Source organism: Microcaecilia unicolor, chromosome 7, assembly GCF_901765095.1.
Source record: "Microcaecilia unicolor chromosome 7, aMicUni1.1, whole genome shotgun sequence".
NCBI classification, from domain to species: domain Eukaryota; kingdom Metazoa; phylum Chordata; class Amphibia; order Gymnophiona; family Siphonopidae; genus Microcaecilia; species Microcaecilia unicolor.
In genome coordinates, this window is record NC_044037.1 from 306687912 (window position 1) to 306707286 (window position 19375).

Sequence of the window (19375 nt, forward strand, 5' to 3'; positions counted from 1 at the left end):
CCTTAAATAAAAATCAGACAAAAGATTGCAAATGCCTACATTCTGCAACACAGTAAAACCAACGATCATACTGGACATTATATAATCTTCCCTCTCTTCGAACCCCTTTGTGCCTGACTCTAATGTACCCTATTCGACCACATCACCTGTATTCGTTTCTCTGTCGGACTTGGCTAACGCCTTACGGCACTATGTAAGCCACATTGAGCCTGCAAATAGGTGGGAAAATGTGGGATACAAATGTAATGTAATTAATTAAATAATACTGTCAAGTACTAAGCATGATGTAAATAGGAAAAACAAACATAGTTTGAAATGTCTATATGCGAATGCCAGGAGCCTAAGAAATAAGATGGAAGAGTTAGAATATATTGCACTAAATGAAAAATTAGATATAATAGGCATCTCTGAGACCTGGTGGAAGGAGTATAACCAGTGGGACACTGTCATACCGGGGTACAAATTATATCGTAGTGATAGGGTGGATCGAATTGGTGGAGGGGTAGCATTGTATGTTAAGGAGGGCCTTGAATAAAATAGATTCAAAATTCTGCAAGAAACAAAACACTTCTTGGAATCACTGTGGATTGAAATTCCATGTGTAAAGGGAAAAAGGATAGTGATAGGAGTGTATTACCATCTGCCTGGCCAGGATGAACAGATGGATGCAGAAATGTTAAAGGAAATTAGGGACGCAAACAAACTGGGCAACACTATAATAATGGGTGATTTCAATTACCTTGATATTGACTGGGTAAATGTAACATCGGGGCATGCTAGGGAGGTAAAATTCCTTGACGAAATCAAGGACTGCTTTATGGAGCAGCTGGTAAAGGAGCTGACAAGAGAAGGATAAATTCTAGACCTAGTCCTTAGTGGAGCACATGATCTGGTGCGGGAGGTAATGGTGATGCTTGAAAACAGTGATCATAATATGATCAGATTTGATATATATATATATTTTTTTTGTTACATTTGTACCCTGCACTTTCCCACTCATGGCAGGCTCACTGCAGCAGGCAATGGAGGGTTAAGTGACTTGGCCAGAGTCACAAGGAGCTGCCTGTGCCAGGAATTGAACTCAGTTCCTCAGAACCAAAGTCCACCACCCTAACCACTAGGCCACTCCTCCACTCTTTGAAGTAAGTGTACACAGGAAATCCAATACGCTAGCATTTAACTTTTAAAATGGAGACTATGATAAAATGAGAAGAATGACGAAAAAAAAAACTTAGAGGAGCAGCTGCAATGGTCAAAAATTTACATCAGGTGTAGATGCTGTTTAAAAATACCATCCTGGAAGCCCAGGCCAAATATATTCCGTGTATTAAAAAAGGAGGAAGGAAGACCAAACAACAGCTGGCATAGTTAAGAAGTGAGGTGAAGGAAGCTATTAGAGATAAAAGAAAATCCTTCAGAAAACGGAAGAAGGAACTGACTGAAAATATTAAGAAGCAGTATAAGGAATGTCAGGTCAAATGCACAGCACTGATAAGGAAGGCAAAAGAATTGGTTGGACCGCTAGATGACCGAGGGGTAAAAGGGGCAATCAGGGAAGACAAAGCCATAGTGGAGAGATTAAATGAATTCTTTGCTTCAGTCTTCACCGAGGAAGATTTGGGAGAGATACCGGTGCCAGAAATGTAGCTGAGATAATATTTAACCATCTCTCTGACCTCACGTGCAACTTTCTTCAAATCAATCACCGTACTTTCTAATTCTTCCTACTTTCTTACTCATCTATATGTTACAACTTTGCCTTACCCTTCACTACCAATTATAATGTTCTAGTATATATTGTGTTGTCATTGCAAGTAGTATACCATGCCATAATTTGATTTGTTGTTCGAATATTTTTACTGCTCTAATTGCCTCCTGCTCATGTTTGATCTATTCTTACTATACAACGTCTTGAGTGAATTCTTTCAAAAAGGCGGTAAATAAATCCTAATAAATAAATTCAAAGCTGACGAGTCAGAGAAACTAAATGAAATCTCTATAAACCTAGACGATGTAATGGGGCAGTTCTACAAATTGAAGAGTAGCAAATCTCCTGGACCGGACGGTATTCATCCCAGAGTACTGACAGAATCGAAAAATGAACTGGTGGAACTATTGTTAGTAATATGTAATTTAACTTTAAAATAGAGCGTGGTACCGGAAGATTGGAGGGTAGCCCATGTAACACTGATATTTAAAAAAAGGTTCCAGAGGGGATCCGGGAAATTATAGACCGGTGAGCCTGACGTCGGTGCCGGGCAAAATGGTAGAGACTATTATAAAGAACAAAATTATAGAGGATATTCAAAAGCATGGATTAATGAGACAAAGCCAACATGGATTTAGTGAAGGGAAATCTTGCCTCACCAATCTATTACATTTCTTTGAAGGGGTGAACAAACATGTGGATAAAGTTGAGCCGGTTGATATTGTATATCTCAATTTTCAGAAGGCATTTGATAAAGTACCTCATGAAAGACTCCAGAGGAAGTTGGAGAGTCTTGGGATAGGAGGTAGTGTCCTATTGTGGATTAAAAACTGGTTAAAGGATAGGAAACAGAGAGTAGGGTTAAATGGTCAGTATTCTCAATGGAGAAAGGTAGAAATTGGGATTTCCCAGGGGTCTGTGCTGGGACCGCTGCTTTTTAACATATTTATAAATGACCTAGAGATGGGAGTAACTAGTGAGGTAATTAAATTGGCTGACGACACAAAGTCATTCAAAGTTGTTACATCGCGAGAGGATTGTGAAAAATTACAAGAGGACCTTATGAGACTGGATGTCTAAATGGCAGATGACGTTTAATGTGAGAAAGTGCAAAGTGATGCATGTGGGAAAGAGGAACCCGAACTATAGCTATGTAATGCAAGGATCCACGTTAGGATTCACCGACCAAGAAAGGGATCTCGGCGTCATTGTTGATGATACGTTGAAACCGTCTGCTCAGTGTGCTGCTGTGGCTAAGAAAGTAAATAGAATGTTAGTTATTATTATAATTGAACGGGGCGCCCAAGGTTTCCTGAGGGCATCCTCGCAGGACGTCCACGGGAAGGGGTGGGGAAACCCGTATTATTGAAACAAGATGGGCATCCATCTTTCGTTTTGATAATACAGTCGGGGACGCCCAAATCTTAACATTTAGGTTGACCTTAGATATGGTCGTCCCCGGTTTTCAGCGATAATAGAAACCGAGGGCGCCCATCTCAGAAACGACTAAATCCAAGGCATTTGGTCGTGGGAGGAGCCAGCATTCATAGTGCACTGGTCCCCCTGACATGCCAGGACACCAACGGGGCACCCTAGGGGGCACTGCAGTGGACTTCACAAATTGCTCCCAGGTGCATAGCTCCCTTACCTTGGGTGCTGAGCCCCCCAAAATCCACTCCCCACAACTGTACACTACCTTAGCCCTAAGGGGTGAAAGGGGGCACCTAGATGTGGGTACAGTGGGTTTCTGGTGGGTTTTGAAGGGCTCACATTTACCACCACAAGTGTAACAGGTAGGGGGGGATGGGCCTGGGTCCGCCTTCCTGAAGTGCACTGCACCCACTAAAACTGCTCCAGGGACCTGCATACTGCTGTCAGGGAACTGGGTATGACATTTGAGGCTGGCAAAAAATGTTTTTATAGTTTTTTTTAGGGTGGGGGGGGGGTGTTAGTGACCACTGGGGGAGTAAGGGGAGGTCATCCCTAATTCTCTCCAGTGGTCATCTGGACAGTTCGGGCACCTTTTTGAGGCTTGGTCGTAAGAAAAAATGGACCAAGTAAAGTCGGCCAAGTGCTCATCAGGGACGCCCTTCTTTTTTCCATTATCAGCCGAGGACGCCCATGTGTTAAGCACGACTCAGTCCCGCCTTTGCTAAGTTTCCGACACGCCCCCGGGAACTTTGGTCATCCCCGTGATGGAAAGCAGTTGAGGACGCCCCAAATCAGCTTTCGATTATGCCGATTTGGGTGACCCTGGGAGGACGCTCATCTCCCGATTTGTGTCAAAAGATGGGCATCCTTCTCATTTGAAAATAAGCCTGATAGTGGAACTAGAAAAGGTACAGAGAAGGGCGCAGAAAATGAAAAAGGGGATGGGACAACTTCCCTATGAGGAAAGGCTGACGCATCTAGGGCTCTTCAGCTTGGAGAAAAGACGACTGAGGGGAGATATGATAGAGGTCTATAAAATAATGAGTGGAGTGGAACAGGTAGTCGTGAATTGTTTGTTCACTCTTTCCAAAAATACTAGGACTAGGGGACATGCGATTAAGCTACAAAGTAGTAAATTTAAAACGAATTTCAGAAAATTTTTCTTCACTCAATGTGTAATTAAACTCTGGAATTCACTGCCAGAGAATGTGGTAAAGGTGGTTAGCTTAGCGGGGTTTAAAAAGGGTCTGGATGGCTTCCTAAAAGAAAAGACCATACAGCATTATTAAATTGACTTGGGGAAAATCCACTGCTATTTCTGGGGTAAGCAGCATAAAATGTATTGAACTTTTTTGAGATCTTGCCAGGTAACTGTGACCTGGATTGGCCACTGTTGGAAACAGGATGCAGGGCTTGATGGACCTTTGGTCTGTCCCAGTGTGGCAATACTTACTTATGTACTTATAAATTGTATACATTACAAATTGACTACTATAGTCCGTATGATGTTTTTAACTATATTTTCTGGCATCGACAGGATTCACAAAATGAGTGACCTCTTCTGTCATGGCACACGTCTTACATTGTCCACATTGATGACGACCTAACATTTGCCTTAGTAGTGATTGCTCTGATCTTTCTGAAATTTGTAACAATTCCTTTGAGATTTCTAGTTCTAGAAAAAGCCAAGCGCAGGTTCTGTTCTCGGAAAAGTGCATCAGCTTGTGTTATCCTCCAGTGTTTACGGACAATTTGAGCTGCTCCCATTGTACCAGGTGAAAATCACAATACACATGTAATAATATTTTCTTCCAATTCATATGAAGATGTTGTTTTCAGTAATAGATCCCTGTTGCTAAATTTGGCTCTTTTGTAGGCTTGATGAAGAATTTAGGCGCAGATCGGGTGTATTCTATAATAATGAACACCCACAGCCCGCCCATTCTATGTCCCCATCGCATTATAGAATACGCCTATAATGTTCTGCGTGTAAATTATTAGTGGTGCTAATTGTTAAGTGGCGCTAATTGGTTAAGTACCAATTATGGGTGCTGACTGGCTTGTTAATCAATTAAGTTGTGCGCACAACTTAAGGCGCCGTAGATAGAATTTAGGGGATAATCCATAAGTCATTATTAAGATGGACTTGGATAAAATTCACTGTGTATTTCTAGGATAAGCAGAATAAAATGTATTGCACTGTTTTGGGATCTTGCCAGGTACTTGTGACCTGCATTGGTCACTGTTTGAAACAGGATAGTGGGTTTGATGAACCTTTGGTCTGTCCCAGTATGGCAAATGCTTATGATTTTATGCAACACACTCTACACTGGGTCTGACTACAAAGGGTTTGCATCTCCTCCAGTGGATTTGGCATACCGCAGCAGGTTATAACTGACATGATCACATCACACCATTCCTGCAAAAAAAAAAAATTCACTGGCTACCCGTACAATACAAGGCTAAATTTGAAACTCTGTCTGATATTCAAGGCCCTTAAATAAACAGATCTTTCTCTTTGTACCTTCGTGGCTGCTAAGGTCTTCTCGGGGAATAACCCTAACCAAACCATCTCCAAAAGTAATAATGTGTAATGTTATTTCAATATTTTAATGCTGTAATCGTCTACTGTCTATGTCTGGTTTATTCAGCTCATAAATAAATACATCAACACAGTTTACAATAATCAATATTAAGTATACAAAATGAACAACAGACAAAGGAAAGCTACACAACTGGTAAAGGGAATAGTAACTAATAATCACAGAATAAGTTGATGTTAAGCTGCCAGGCCATGTAACATAACTGTTGAACCAATGTTCCCTCTAAACTATGCGACAGTCCTCCATCTTTATTTCTGCCCGTAGGATCACATTTTCAATAGCAAGGAACAGGCCAGCCCTGGAGGACTCCAGGGAACCTACCTGATTGAAAACACAAAATTGAAGCAACACCTCCCCTCCCCCTCCCCCCCCCCAAGACAGGAATGTAGTTGGAAGACTCCTGTACAAATTAGAGGGAACACTGTGTTGAAGTATCTAGAAAAAAAAATCTTCTGTCCTTCACCTTTTAAGGCACTGCCTATCAAACTGGAACAGCTTTAGACGTTTTACAGAGGGACCAGGCATAGGCAGTCCAATCTTTCTAATAATCTTTTACTATACAGTAGACAGGGGTGTGCTGGTAAATTTTTAACAATGGGCTCTCTCTCCTGACATAGCCTACCCTGAAATTTGGGGGGAGGGGAGAATACATGCCTCTTTCTCCCCTCCCTTGTGCGGGCATGCTAGGCATACCTTTGCCGAGCCCCACCAGCCAATAAATGGACTGCCACCATTCTCTGCTGCTTGTTTCTGGCTCTGAGCAGCATGATGGAACCTTCTTGCGCTTGCATGAAAAGTCCCAGCCTGATGCTCAGAGTCAGAAACAAGGAGCAGGGAGCAGCAGCAGTCTATTTACTTGGCTGGTGGGGCCAGCATCACTGCCAGCAAAGTAAAAGAGAATTCAGGAGGGGGCCCAAGCCCACATTTTGGGAGTCAGTTGTTAGAATAGCCATGGGGAGGCCTACTTTAACAACCGGCTCCCGAAATTCTTAAAAACTTAACAAACGGCTCTCGCGAGCCCTTGAGAGCCTGCTCCAGCACACCACTGACAGTAGAATAAAGTAATACATGGCCAAATTTCAGTGAGGATATCCTGCTTACCGATGGGTTCATCTTAACTGTTGTAATCTACCTCTGGAAGCCTGATGTTATAAAGATTGGAAGTAAAATTAAACTCTCCTTTCATTGGGGCATTTGGAGTCACATCTTCACCTTAACTCTTTGGTACAAATAGATTATTCTGTTTTGAGCATGTTTCAGGGGCAAGTGGTTTTCATAAGTCAAAATAATAACACTAACTATTTTCTTTCATGTAGATCTCTCATTTGTTTAAGCTTAACTAAATGGGCCCCTAATACAGTCCATTGGTTTTCTGATATTTTGCCCTTGTGAATATTTATACTGTGCCAAAACTGTAAATACAGTGAGACAGAATAATTCACTAACATCTAAGACTTATTAATTAACATTATAATTGTGTTCGCATTTCGTTAATAACGGAGAAAATGCTGTTGAAAACTGACTTGAAGAAGAAATAAATATATGTATGTAAGAGAACTGGAAAATGTTGGCACATTTATACTGACACTGGACTTCTGCATGAAGGTAGCTCTGCCCCCATTATTTAATATGTTTCTTTTAAAAAGTCGTAAAAAACATTATTAAGTGCATTATTATAATATACCACTGCATTCCAACAAAACAAAAGGAGCAAGTTCCCACAATCCATCTTTCTCTGCTGATCTAGGTACAGGGAAAAAAAAATGCCACCAGGTTTCAACCTAATTCATGTTTAATGTGGGATATAACTGCCATAAATAAGTAAATAAATACATAGATAGAAACTCTGAATATTGAGCACCTGAGCAATCCCTGCATGAATATAACACATGTGAATGAATATAACACATGCTAGGGTGTCCCTGTAACCAGCCCCCCTAAATGACACACTGATTACAATTTATAACAAATTACTACTCTACCTATGAAAAGTTATTCCGTTATTATACTTCCTCTGTGTACATTCGTATGCTGCACAAGCCAGCATGTTTGAAAATATACGTGAGATTAAATAAAAATGTCACCAACAATAAAGAACGACAACATGGATGCAGCAGTTCATAGGTTTGTTTGATTTGTTTTGAGCAGACGCAGAACAACAACTCCGCAGGGAAGTGGAAACAAAGACTAACCTAAGCGGCTTCAACTTTTTGACAGTACAAAAAAAGTGGGAGAGCGACCAAGGAAGCCAAAGACAGGAAGATGTACATCAATAAGAAGATTTATTTGAAGTATTACATGAAACTTTAGAACCGAAATTGACTTTGCTACACACTTTAGATTCCAATTATGATACAACTAGTAAAAAAAGCCCCGTTTCTGATGCAAATGAAACGGGGGCTAGCAAGGTTTTCTTCTGTGTACATGTGGGAGTGTGTGTGTCCCTGCCCTCTGCCCTCTCTCCCCTCCCCCCTCTGAGTCCTTCACTGTTACAGAGAGAGCGATTTGATTTCCTGCTTTGCTGTGTTTTCCTTCACTGTTTGTGTTACAGAGAGAGCGAGGGCGGGGCAGACACTCATGGGAAAACCGGATATCTCTGTCCCTGCCCTCTGCCCTCTCTTCCCTCCCCCCTCTTAGCCCTTCACTGTTACAGAGAGAGCGATTTGATTTCGTGCTTTGCTGTGTTTTCCTTCACTGTTTGTGTTACAGAGAGAGCGAGGGCGGGGCAGACACTCATGGGGAAACCGGATATCTCTGTCCCTGCCCTCTGCCCTCTCTTCCCTCCCCCCTCTGAGCCCTTCACTGTTACAGAGAGAGCGATTTGATTTCGTGCTTTGCTGTGTTTTCCTTCACTGTTTGTGTTACAGAGAGAGCGAGGGCGGGGCAGACACTCATGGGGAAACCGGATATCTCTCCCCCTTCACACTTCCGGCTGGAGGCTTCATTTAGAACGTTGGTGGTGCCTTTTATATATAGAGATATTAAAAGACACACTCAAAGATTGATAAATTTAAAAGAGAAACGAAGGAAGTAAATGGTAAATTTAAAAGAGATGAGGCAGACTATAAAAGAGGATCAATTTACCTCTTTTCTAAATCCAGACCATATTTTCAACATAAAAAAAACCTATAAAGCAGTCCACCCAAAGCAATTCCAGGCCTTCTCATACAACTACAAATATTGACAACGCTAATACAGAGCAGAGACGCAAAAGAGTAAGGAGTGATTCCAGGGATGAATAAACTTCCCCTATTGGGAGCCCCATTAGGCGCCAGAATCCCGCAAGAACTTCAAGACACTCAACTGAACGTGACACTCATAGGCGCCCCGTATAAGAGGCTTGGGGAGGCTAAGCCTCCCCAGCCCAATCGTGGACTTTCGCTTGTGATGCAGCCCGCCCCCCCCGCCCCGCGCATTTTGACCTTTTATTTCCGTGGCAGCGACGTCAATGAAGAAAAAGACACTACAGGCTCGCCGCCAGCTTCTCCCTTCTCTCTGCACACAGTGTCCCGCCTTCTGCGGTGATGCATTTCCTGTTTCCGCGAGGGCGGGACACTGTGTGCAGAGAGAAGGGAGAAGCTGGCGGCGAGCCTGTAGTGTCTTTTTCTTCATTGACGTCGCTGCCACGGAGCGTATGGAGGTAAGCTCCGGCCCCTTTAGCCTCCCCAAACAGTTGGGCTACCGACCGTCTATGGTGACACTTCTTTGCTAGTTAGTCAAGAATTTCAAACCAATTCTTTTTTTTAGAGAAGAGTCTTTATACTTCAAATAAATCTTCTTATTGATGTACATCTTCCTGTCTTTGGCTTCCTTGGCCGCTCTCCCACTTTTATTTTGTACTGTTGTATCTACCGTGGGGCGTTTTGAGTTCTCCGTCTTCTGGCGGATTTCTTCTTTCAACTTTTTGACATCATGCCATCTCCTGTTCTCAATCAAACATCCTTGATGTATATAACCCCAGTTTTTCCTATGAGGGGTGACTCCTCTTTACCACTGTCATTCAAGACAAAAAGGTCATCCCTTGTCCCAGAATATTAAGGTTAGGGAAAGGTGAACTATTGCCTAACTGGCAGAGCCACTAGAGGTCTCTGTTGTGCATGTAGGAGCTGAACCTGAGTCCCTCAAATGTTTAAGTTAAGCGCTGCATATTTAGTTTTCCAACCTAGACAGAAAGGCCAGTTGATAACATAAATGCATAAATCATTGAACAGCAGCTGCCTCACAGAACTTTGACCTCACACTTTATTTAAAGAAAAAAAACACAAGACATAATTAAGCTCGTCTCTTTCCCTGAGCACACTTCTTAGGGTAATCTGTTGGAAAAACTAAAAAAAAGTTTCCCCAGAGCAAGGGCAGCACAGATCCCCCAGAGCAGCCCCATACAGATAATAAGCAGTACCACCTGTGCCACTGCAGCGAAACAGACCATGAGCCCATACATGAGTCAGCTACTGCATGGAGGGAGGAGGAGGCAAGCAGAAAACAGACAGCATGGCTGGGTTGCTGAAACTGTCATGATCCCGGCAGCTGCACCAGCAGAAAGCGAGAACAAGCAGCCACGAGAGGCCTGAAGTTAAGGCTCACACCCACTGGCATCCTTAAGAAAGGAGAGAGCACTGGCGCCTTATCTCCAGGAGCTGCAGCAATGGAGCCTGGATCAGACCAAGGGAGCCCCAGCCAAGAACAGGTGTAGAACATTAGAGGTTTCTACCCTGAGCCTTACAGCAGAGCAGAGGCAAAAGGCAAGACTCCGCCCCTTCTGCCTCGCATCACCTTATGCCTGGAACAGACTTCCCGAGCCCATACGCCATGCGCCCTCCCTGCCCATATTCAAGTCCTTACTCAAAGCCCATCTCTTCTCCCTTGCTTTTGGCGCCTAACCACCTTCCCCACTCATGATACCTACACTGACTACATAGTTTGTAACCTTTAGATTGTAAGCTCTCTTGAGCAGGGACTGTCCTTCTCCATGTTAAAACTTGTACAGCGCTGCGTAACCCTGGCAGCGCTATAGAAATGCTAAGTAGTAGTAGTAGTAGTAATATTCCAACATCCCTCCCCCTCCCCCAACTACTACAAGAAAAGGACAAGCCCCCCTCTTCCAGTAGGGACCAGGCAGGGCCGGTCTTAGCAAGTGCGGGGCCCTATGCAGACCAATTTAGTGGGGCCCCATCCTAGCCCCGCCCCCACCCCAGCCCCATAAATCATTAAACAGCAGCTGTCTCACAGAACTTTGACCTCACACTTCGGGTGGGACACTGAGAATGAACGAATCAGGAAGAGCTTCTGCGTTCTGCTAGAGACGTCGGGGGGGGGGGGGGGGGACTCGGGAGGGGAGGAGCGCTTCCAGTGACGCTGCTGTGCTGTCTAGTCGGATTCCGGCGACGGAGGGTAAATTTAAAAGAAAAATGATCCTTGGTTGGGGAGAGAAGAAGAGGGCGATAAGTGGCGGTAAGCAAGGCGCGGCGGCGCCCTCCAGGTCGGCGGCCCCCTGCCATGCTTACCTTGCTTGTTGGTTACCGTCTGTGTCGGACCGACCCTGAGAAGAGGCTGACTGAGGCGCGCCGCGCGGGGCCCTATGTGGGACCAGGGGCTGAAGGAGTTAACGTCAGAGGAGAGAAAAAGACACCCCCCCCCCCCGCATAAAAGGAGGTTGGATGTTTGGCCATTTTTGGAGGAAAGAAGATGATGATGTGAGGAGCACTGGAAGCTCATTTGCTGCCATAGAGGAATACACTTTGCTTGCGTTTTATACATGTTTTTGAAGAACTTGGCTTTCTTAGTTTTACTCAGTATTCACCTATTCTGTCCCCAAGAACACACATAAAACTTGTTCAAAATACCTCATCTTTATCTAACAATCCTTTCTTCCCCTGATTAACCTTAACAATTCTTCCAGTGCCAGCTGTGCCTCACCATGCAGGAGAGGTTGGGGTCCTGAAGAGACGTCGCTGGTGTTGCTCCAAGAAGACTGAGGGGAGCCCGGAGTGCCTGTCCCACCCTGCCTGTTGTAGGGCCACATTAAAATCTGAACATTGTCCTCTCTAGCTTGGTACGTCTGTTTGCGTAGGATTTTCTGAATAGCTGATCAACAGCGATAAATTCCCTATCTGCATCACCTATCAAGATTACTTACCAGATGAGGGGTGGGAGATGGGTACAACTCTATCGAAAGATGCTACGGGAAAAAAATATTTTAATTCACAAAGAGATTACGTCTGGGGAAAAGACAGTTCTAGGTGGGAGTTCCACCTCCAAATCAGACTGCCAGAAACTGGAAGCATTTGATGGAAAACAGACATTTGATGACCCCATTTCTTATCCACATCCTGATCCACCTGCACTCTGCAACACAACATAACCAAAGCTTGTACTGGACACTAAATACATCTTTCCTCTCCTTGATTCCCATTGTAACTGAAACATATGTTCCTTATTCAACCACAATACCACCTGCATTTGTTTCTTTATCGGACTTGGCGAACGCCTCTACGGTACTATGTAAGCCACATTGAGCCTGCAAATAGGTGGGAAAATGTGGGGTACAAATGTAACAAATAAATAAATAAATAAATTTCTTGAAGAATCCCAGGACTACAACCGCTGAGGTGCAGTTTGGCCAAGGTCGACACCTGGTAACTCAACAGCAGGGTAAATCGTCCTCCTCAGGACAGGCTGGAAGTTCCGGTACTCCTCATGTGGGCAGAAAAGAAAAGCAGACCCACGTGGTGAAATAAAACAAAATTTATTCAACGCAGACATCAGCATACAACCTTCCTCTAGCCACCCAAAATGGCCACATTTCGCCCTGTCAAGGCTTAGAGGAAAGATGCTGATTTTATGTATCTGTGTTGAATACATTTTGTACGTGGGTCTGCTTTTCTTTTGTGCTATTTTGGATCTTGCGGACTGCTTGCCTGTGTGCTTTGAGTCTCCACATGGGCTGCAGATACACCTTAAGAGTAATTTTACAACAGGGTGAAATTTCCACAGTAGATATACTACTACTAGTAATACACGAGTGATGTACACATTATATGCAGGTACTTTCTCTGTCCCTAGAGTGCTCACAGTCTAAGCTATTTGTAACCATTAGGCTACTCCTCCACTCCATATGAGTGTGAGTGCTGTCAGTTTTGTAAAGGACAGGATGCAAATACATTTACAGCTGCTCATTAACACGCTCAAATGTCCCATTCCACTTTGGGTGCGCAAGTCCAAACTCCATCCCCAGGAATGCTTCTGTCTAGGTGAGCTAAACTTACGGCTAGGAAAGCGAATAGAATGTTGGGTATTATTAGGAAAGGTATGGAAAACAGGTGTGAGGATGTTATAATGCCGTTGTATCGCTCCATGGTGCGACCGCACCTTGAGTATTGTGTTCAATTCTGGTCGCCGCATCTCAAGAAAGATATAGTAGAATTGGAAAAGGTGCAGCGAAGGGCGACTAAAATGATAGCGGGGATGGGACGACTTCCCTATGAAGAAAGACTAAGGAGGCTAGGGCTATACAGCTTGGAGAAGAGACGGCTGAGGGGAGACATGATAGAGGTATATAAAATAATGAGTGGAGTGGAACAGGTGGATGTGAAGCGTCTGTTCACGCTTTCAAAAAATACTAGGACTAGGGGGCATGCGATTAAACTACAGTGTAGTAAATTTAAAACAAATCGGAGAAAATGTTTCTTCACCCAACGTGTAATTAAACTCTGGAATTCATTGCCGGAAAATGTGGTGAAGGCGGTTAGCTTAGCAGAGTTTAAAAAGGGGTTGGACGGTTTCCTAAAGGACAAGTCCATAAACCGCTACTAAACGGACTTGGAAAAATCCAAAATCCCAGGAATAACATGTATAGAATGTTTGTACGTTTGGGAAGCTCGCCAGGTGCCCTTGGCCTGGATTGGCCGCTGTCGTGGACAAGATGCTGGGCTCGATGGACCCTTGGTCTTTTCCCAGTGTGGCATTACTTATGTACTTATGTATATATATATATACATACACACAGGGTGAATGAGCATATTTTTAAGAGTGTGTAACCCAGGAAACTTTAGAAAAGGCTCTGTTTTTGCCAGTGAAAAATGCCTTTTAAAATGACTCTCTTTGTCTGACATGTCCTAGTGTCATGGCCAACATGATATCATCATGTCCCTCAGCTAAGACAGCCCTAACCTTCCACTGAGTTTATCTGTTTTTGATTAGCAGAAGGTTTAATCCTCCTGCTATGGCAAAAACCATCACATCATCTTGTCTCCGGTGGCAGGGTGTAACACCTCTCTCTCCCCCTCCCCATTTGTACAGGTTCTCGATCCAGTCTCGTCACATTTACAGTATCAGAGGAGTGACAGAGATCTGCCATGGACTCAGATGTATAACTGCCTGATGCTCAATATGTGGAGTCCAGGGACTTGAACCAAAATGCCATGGGCTCTCCTTCTTGCCAGCTGACTCACCGAATGTTAAGACTATATAACTCAGGATAGACCCAGGGTTGAAAGTGCCGTGTTAGACACTCTGCTGCCACCTGCAGCAGGCATGAAACATTTTAGGAAACGTTCCCTGCAGTTGGGAAGAGTCAGCCTATCTATGTATGATTGTTTTATTCTTGCTGACTACACACTGGGCTCTGGCACACTTGAAACTGTCCATGCCCCCAATGGGGTGACACCCTGCGTCCAGGCCTTAGCACCCAGGTGAAGTGATACATGGCCCACTGCCCAACACATATTCACCCACTGACATTTTTAAAATTGGAAAACCATCCCTGTTACGGTTGCTAACTTCTAGTCAATAAAGAAGCAATTAGAAAAACGAGAGTGAGCTCAGCACTTGAAGCAGAGTTCTCAGCACGTCGTGCTGAGGACGGAGGAGCTCTGGAGAGCGGCTGAATGACTCTGCTGCCCTGCCAGGAAAATGACCCCAGGGATGCCCAGTAAGAGTCACTTGAAGGACTGAGGGCAAAACTGTGGGACTCTGAGATACAAGCCCAAGTGTCACGTTCAGCGCGCACTACAGCAAAAAAGCAGCCTCAAATATGAGAGTCCTCCCGGCAGGAGCAGAGGTGATAACAGAGTTCTTTAATAATCGGAGCACGACTGGAGCAGCTGATAACGTGATGTCTTTCCGAGTCAAATCCTCCATCAGAGGAAACCTTCCTACTAGGAAACAGTGCAGGAACCACAACTCTCTATTTGAAAACTAACACCCCCCCCCCCAACATTCAATCTGAACCCTACAGCCAGCTTTGAAGCCCCTGCAATCGCAAGAAAGGGCTGCGGCTCTGATCTCTGTGTGGCCTGCAGGAGACCTGTTGTTCTCCATATCACAGGACCAAAGGCATGTCCCATGTACATAAAATCCAGAACCTCAACCTTCTTCACTGTGACACCACAACTGGCCCCAAGTCACACAGCTGCCAAAACAGAGAAGGAGAGTCAGAGGGAGACCCCTTTCCGTTCCCTTCAAACACACCAGGGACTGACAATTCTCCTCTTTCCCTGAAAAAGTCAGGAACCTGTACCTCTCACCCCAAACATCAGAAACCAACAATTCTCTTCCCCCCTCTCCTTGAGAAATATCAGGGACCAGTCCCTCCTCTCTTCACCAGGAACCATCAGGAACAGACCCCTCATCTCCCTCACAGAGACATCAGGAATGAACCCCGGAGGAAAAGTCTATAGTCTGCTACTGATATAGACATAGGGAAAACCACTGCTTGTTCCTGGGACCTGTATCATGAATCTTGTTATTATTTTGGATTATTTCAGGTACTTATGAGCTGAATTGCCCACTGTTGCAAGCAGGATAATGGGCTAGACGGACTCTTGGTCTGACCCACTATGGCAATTCTTATGTAACCCTCACCTAGAGAGACATTAGGAACTGACCATTCTCCTTTTCCCTCAGAAAGATACCATGGACCAACAAATCTTATGTTTTTCCGAAAGAAATCAGGGACTGACCCCTCTTTTGTCCCCCAGAAAGACATTAGGGACCGATCATGCTGAGACATCAGACAGACCTCTCTTGTTTCTCCTGAGACATGTTAGCGGTCAACTTCTCTCCTTCTCCAAAGAGACATTAGTTCTGACCTCTCAATTTCCACTCCTACCCTTTCCTCTATTCTTCTTTCGTTCCTCTCCTCTCTCCCCCTTCAATTGTTTATGTGTGTTGTGGTCTTCTTCCCTCTATCCTATCCAACATTGCAGTTCCTTTTCCGATTTGCCCTCCTCTGTTGTTTTAGCATGTTAACCATTTTGTTCAGCACGACAGCTTAAGTGGTATACCAAGTTCGTACAAAGGATAGAGTAGGAAGGGAACCTCTGATGTGACCCAGAGAGCTTTGAGAGAGAAGCCCTCTCCTCTTTCCGAGAAGTAGCTGGGTTTTGAGGCTGGATCTAACTTTACAGTAAACTCTGTACGTTCTGTGTTTCCTCATCCTGCTGTCTCTTACTCTGTCGGGGATGGATATGTGGCTTTTCTAAAACCGCTTCATCATACCAGTCCCAGGAGCTGCTTATAAGTGACTCTCGGTTTGCTTGGACTGCAGATAGACCCGAGACACACAGCAGCTGTTTTGAACTTAGTCTGCTTTTCAGAACTTAACACAGGGCTCTGCAACATGCCACAGTTAACTTCTGCCTTGCTCCGGGACACGGGAAATGATCCTATCCCACCAACAGCAAAAGCAGAAAAACACAAGCCCAGAGGAGGAAAGCATCCCTGTACAAAAAGCTAAGCAGAGCTCAGCGCTCGCTGGGTGCCCCTGCCTCTCCAGTGCTGGCATGCTAGAAGGCTGGTGCACCCAGGACCACTCACTCAGCAAGGGTCTTGCACTTAAGCGGAACACCATGCACACAGACATACACGTAGCACAATACCCCAGCAGTACTAGGAAGAGTGAAGCAGACAAGAAGCGAATCTTGGGCTACAACTCACCACGCTGAAATTCTGGGCTGTGCAGGTTTCTCCACTGAAGTTACAGCTCTTCAGCATCTCTGCCAGCTGATGCCCTGTTCGGTTCACAATGTCCTGCATGTCTGGCTCTGGGTACAGCAGGTCTGTGGCCTTGTGCCCATCCCGGTCCTTCGGGGGCAGCCCAGTCATGTTGGCCAGGTGGAATATGTCAGCATCGGTGAGCGCAGAGTGCCGGAAGCGGTTGATGTTGCAGATGGTGACTGCGGGGAAGACCAGTTCCCGGATCGTCTCCTCATCCAGTGCCGTGACATGTGGGTGCTCCAGGTAGAACAGGGCACACTTGGTAGCCTGATACAAGAAAAAGACTAGTGAGGCTAGGAGGGTGAAGGCCCAGATGGTCTGCCTGACGCCCAGCCCGTGTGCGCGGAAGATGTGGCTGAGGCCATGCAGGGTGCTGGTTCTGGCAAAGGTCGGCAGATCCCTGCGGTGTGGCCGGCTGACCTCCTCGATCAGACTTTCCTTTTCCCCTTCTTCTTTCTGTTTCTGCTTCTCATCCTCCTCAGCAAACTTAATCTTACACACTATCTCGATGGGCATCTGTATGCGCAGGGGGCTCGCACGGCCCCTAGACCTTTGGCAGGTCCTCACCCAGCAGCACTTTCCCCCTCCTGGGGGAATGTCTTGCTTTTAGGACAGAGGGTGTAGATGGAGTTAGGACACAGTCTTTTCCCTTTGCTGCTGCCAGACTACTCCAAACAGCAATAGCAAAAAGAAAAACAGAAAGTGATGGAGAGAAGGAGGGAGCCAGGGGAGGGGAAAGGGGGGGGGGGGGTGTTCTTTATAAATGGGAAGCACAGCCTCTCTCTGTGACCCGCAGCTCTTCTCTGTGCTTGCCCTCACTGGTCGATCGGTTCTCTCTGCTTTCCTTCACCATTTCAGATCCAGCTGTGAGGGCAGAAAGAAGCCCCTCTCCCTCGCTCTTCACTCCCTGCCCGACACAGAGTCTCATCAGCGGCATCTGAGCGGCGCTAAAGGTAATCCATGGATTGTTTCTCAAAGGGAATACATGAGCAACATCGCCTTTGTGGGGAAGACGGACAGAACCACAATAGAAAAGAGAATGGCTTTATCCTTTTTGGACAGCGAGTGAGAGATAGAGACCAAGGTGACTGAGCGCAGGCAGGGAGTGACTGCTCCGAAGTCTGCTTCACCAGCTCACTTGTTTGAATAGCTGTGCAGGAGTGGTTGGCTTCTGGTGTCCACACACACACACACACCTAAAGAAGTCGGTGCCAGCAGATCTGTGAGCTTTCCTCTCCGCTGCTGCCTGCTGCACTTAGCCCACTCCTCCAAACTAACTTGTACAGGGGCCAGCCCCCCCCCCCCCCCCCCCACTGTGATCCCGGGAGAAGGAAAGAAGTTTTGATGGCTCACTCTAAGAACTGTATAGTCTGGGCCAAAAAGATGAGGGCAGATTGCTTCTCTCACCCACTGGATGCACTTTGATTTCTCTTCATTCCTTTTGGGGGGTTTATGTGCATAGGAAAGGAGGGTCAGTTTTGTTGATCTCTTGCCCTCTGCATCAAATTCCTTTAGAACAGGGACTGAACCAGAGATTCTCAACCCAGTCCTCAGGACACACCTAGCCAGTCACGTTTTCAGGATACTCACATTGGATATGCACGAGACAGATTTGTATAAATGGAGGCAGTGCATTCACATTTATCTCATATATGTTCATCATTGTGGATATCCTGAAAACCTGACTGGCTTGGTCTGTCCTGAGGACTGGGTTGAGAACCCCTGGACTGGGACAGGTTACAAGAGCCCAGCTTCCTTCATTTGGACACGAGCTGTCCAGACTGTGGGTCCCCTCACTGGCTCCCTTCAGCAGGGTAGGAGTTGCCCTGGCTCTGGCCCACCTCACTGGGCTAGGAACCAGACACACTGCACTAACCTCCCCAGGAAGGATCTACCCACATTCCCTCACCAGGCCAGGAATCATCTCTACTGTTGCACTAGAAGGTAACTCCTAGACGTATCCAAGTAGGGTTGGCACATGACTCTGTCATAGGATACAGGCTGATCAGGGCCTGGGTTTCACCACTGCAAGCCAAAACTACAAATCCCTGCATGCAATGGGGCAAAACCTGGACTGGATTAGCCTGTTGAAGCTGAAATAGAGCTAGATGGCACAGACTGTTCAACTGATCTCTAACATATCTTAGAAAGCCCCGAGTGCAAATCTGTCTTTCTAGGGAAGAGAGGGGAAAAGGATGGGAAAGGAGACACAGAAAAAGAAAGAGAGAAAAATCATAGAAAGGGAGTGAGGAATTTGGAAGGGGGCTGCCTTGGGGGTCTTAGAGAATTGGGAGGTAGAACTTGCCCAAGGGGTCCCCATGCCTAATTGAAGCAATAAGAAACAACCAGAGAAAGAGGAAATGGGAGGACACCAAAGAGGAAATTGATTAATGTCCTTACGCTATGCACCAAAAAGAGAGAGAGAGAGAGAGAGAGGCGGTTATTGATCTGGAGGAAAAGCAGCAGGCTGTCAGGATTAAGGCAGGCAGGGCACATTGTCCCTTTCTGAGGGGGATTAATGCGAGGGAGGAGAGGTACCTGCTCCCTCCTCAGCTCTCTCCACATCACTTGGGATATGTTTAAATAAAGTATTGATTTTTTTTTTTTACTCTGTTTTGTTAAAGGCACTTTAATTGCT

The 19375-nt window shown here is 45.4% G+C and overlaps 1 protein-coding gene across 1 annotated transcript in view; it reads right to left on the reverse strand.

The window, feature by feature from the left end:
- Window positions 1-17268, reverse strand: part of ASIC4 (acid sensing ion channel subunit family member 4) — a 437044-nt gene extending 419776 nt beyond the window's left edge. The window contains exon 1 of the mRNA XM_030209552.1: window positions 16678-17268. Within this exon, the coding sequence (XP_030065412.1) occupies window positions 16678-17253 (576 nt within the window). The 5' untranslated portion in view covers window positions 17254-17268. The remainder of the gene's footprint in view (window positions 1-16677) is intronic.
- Between the last annotated feature and the right edge of the window lie 2107 nt (window positions 17269-19375).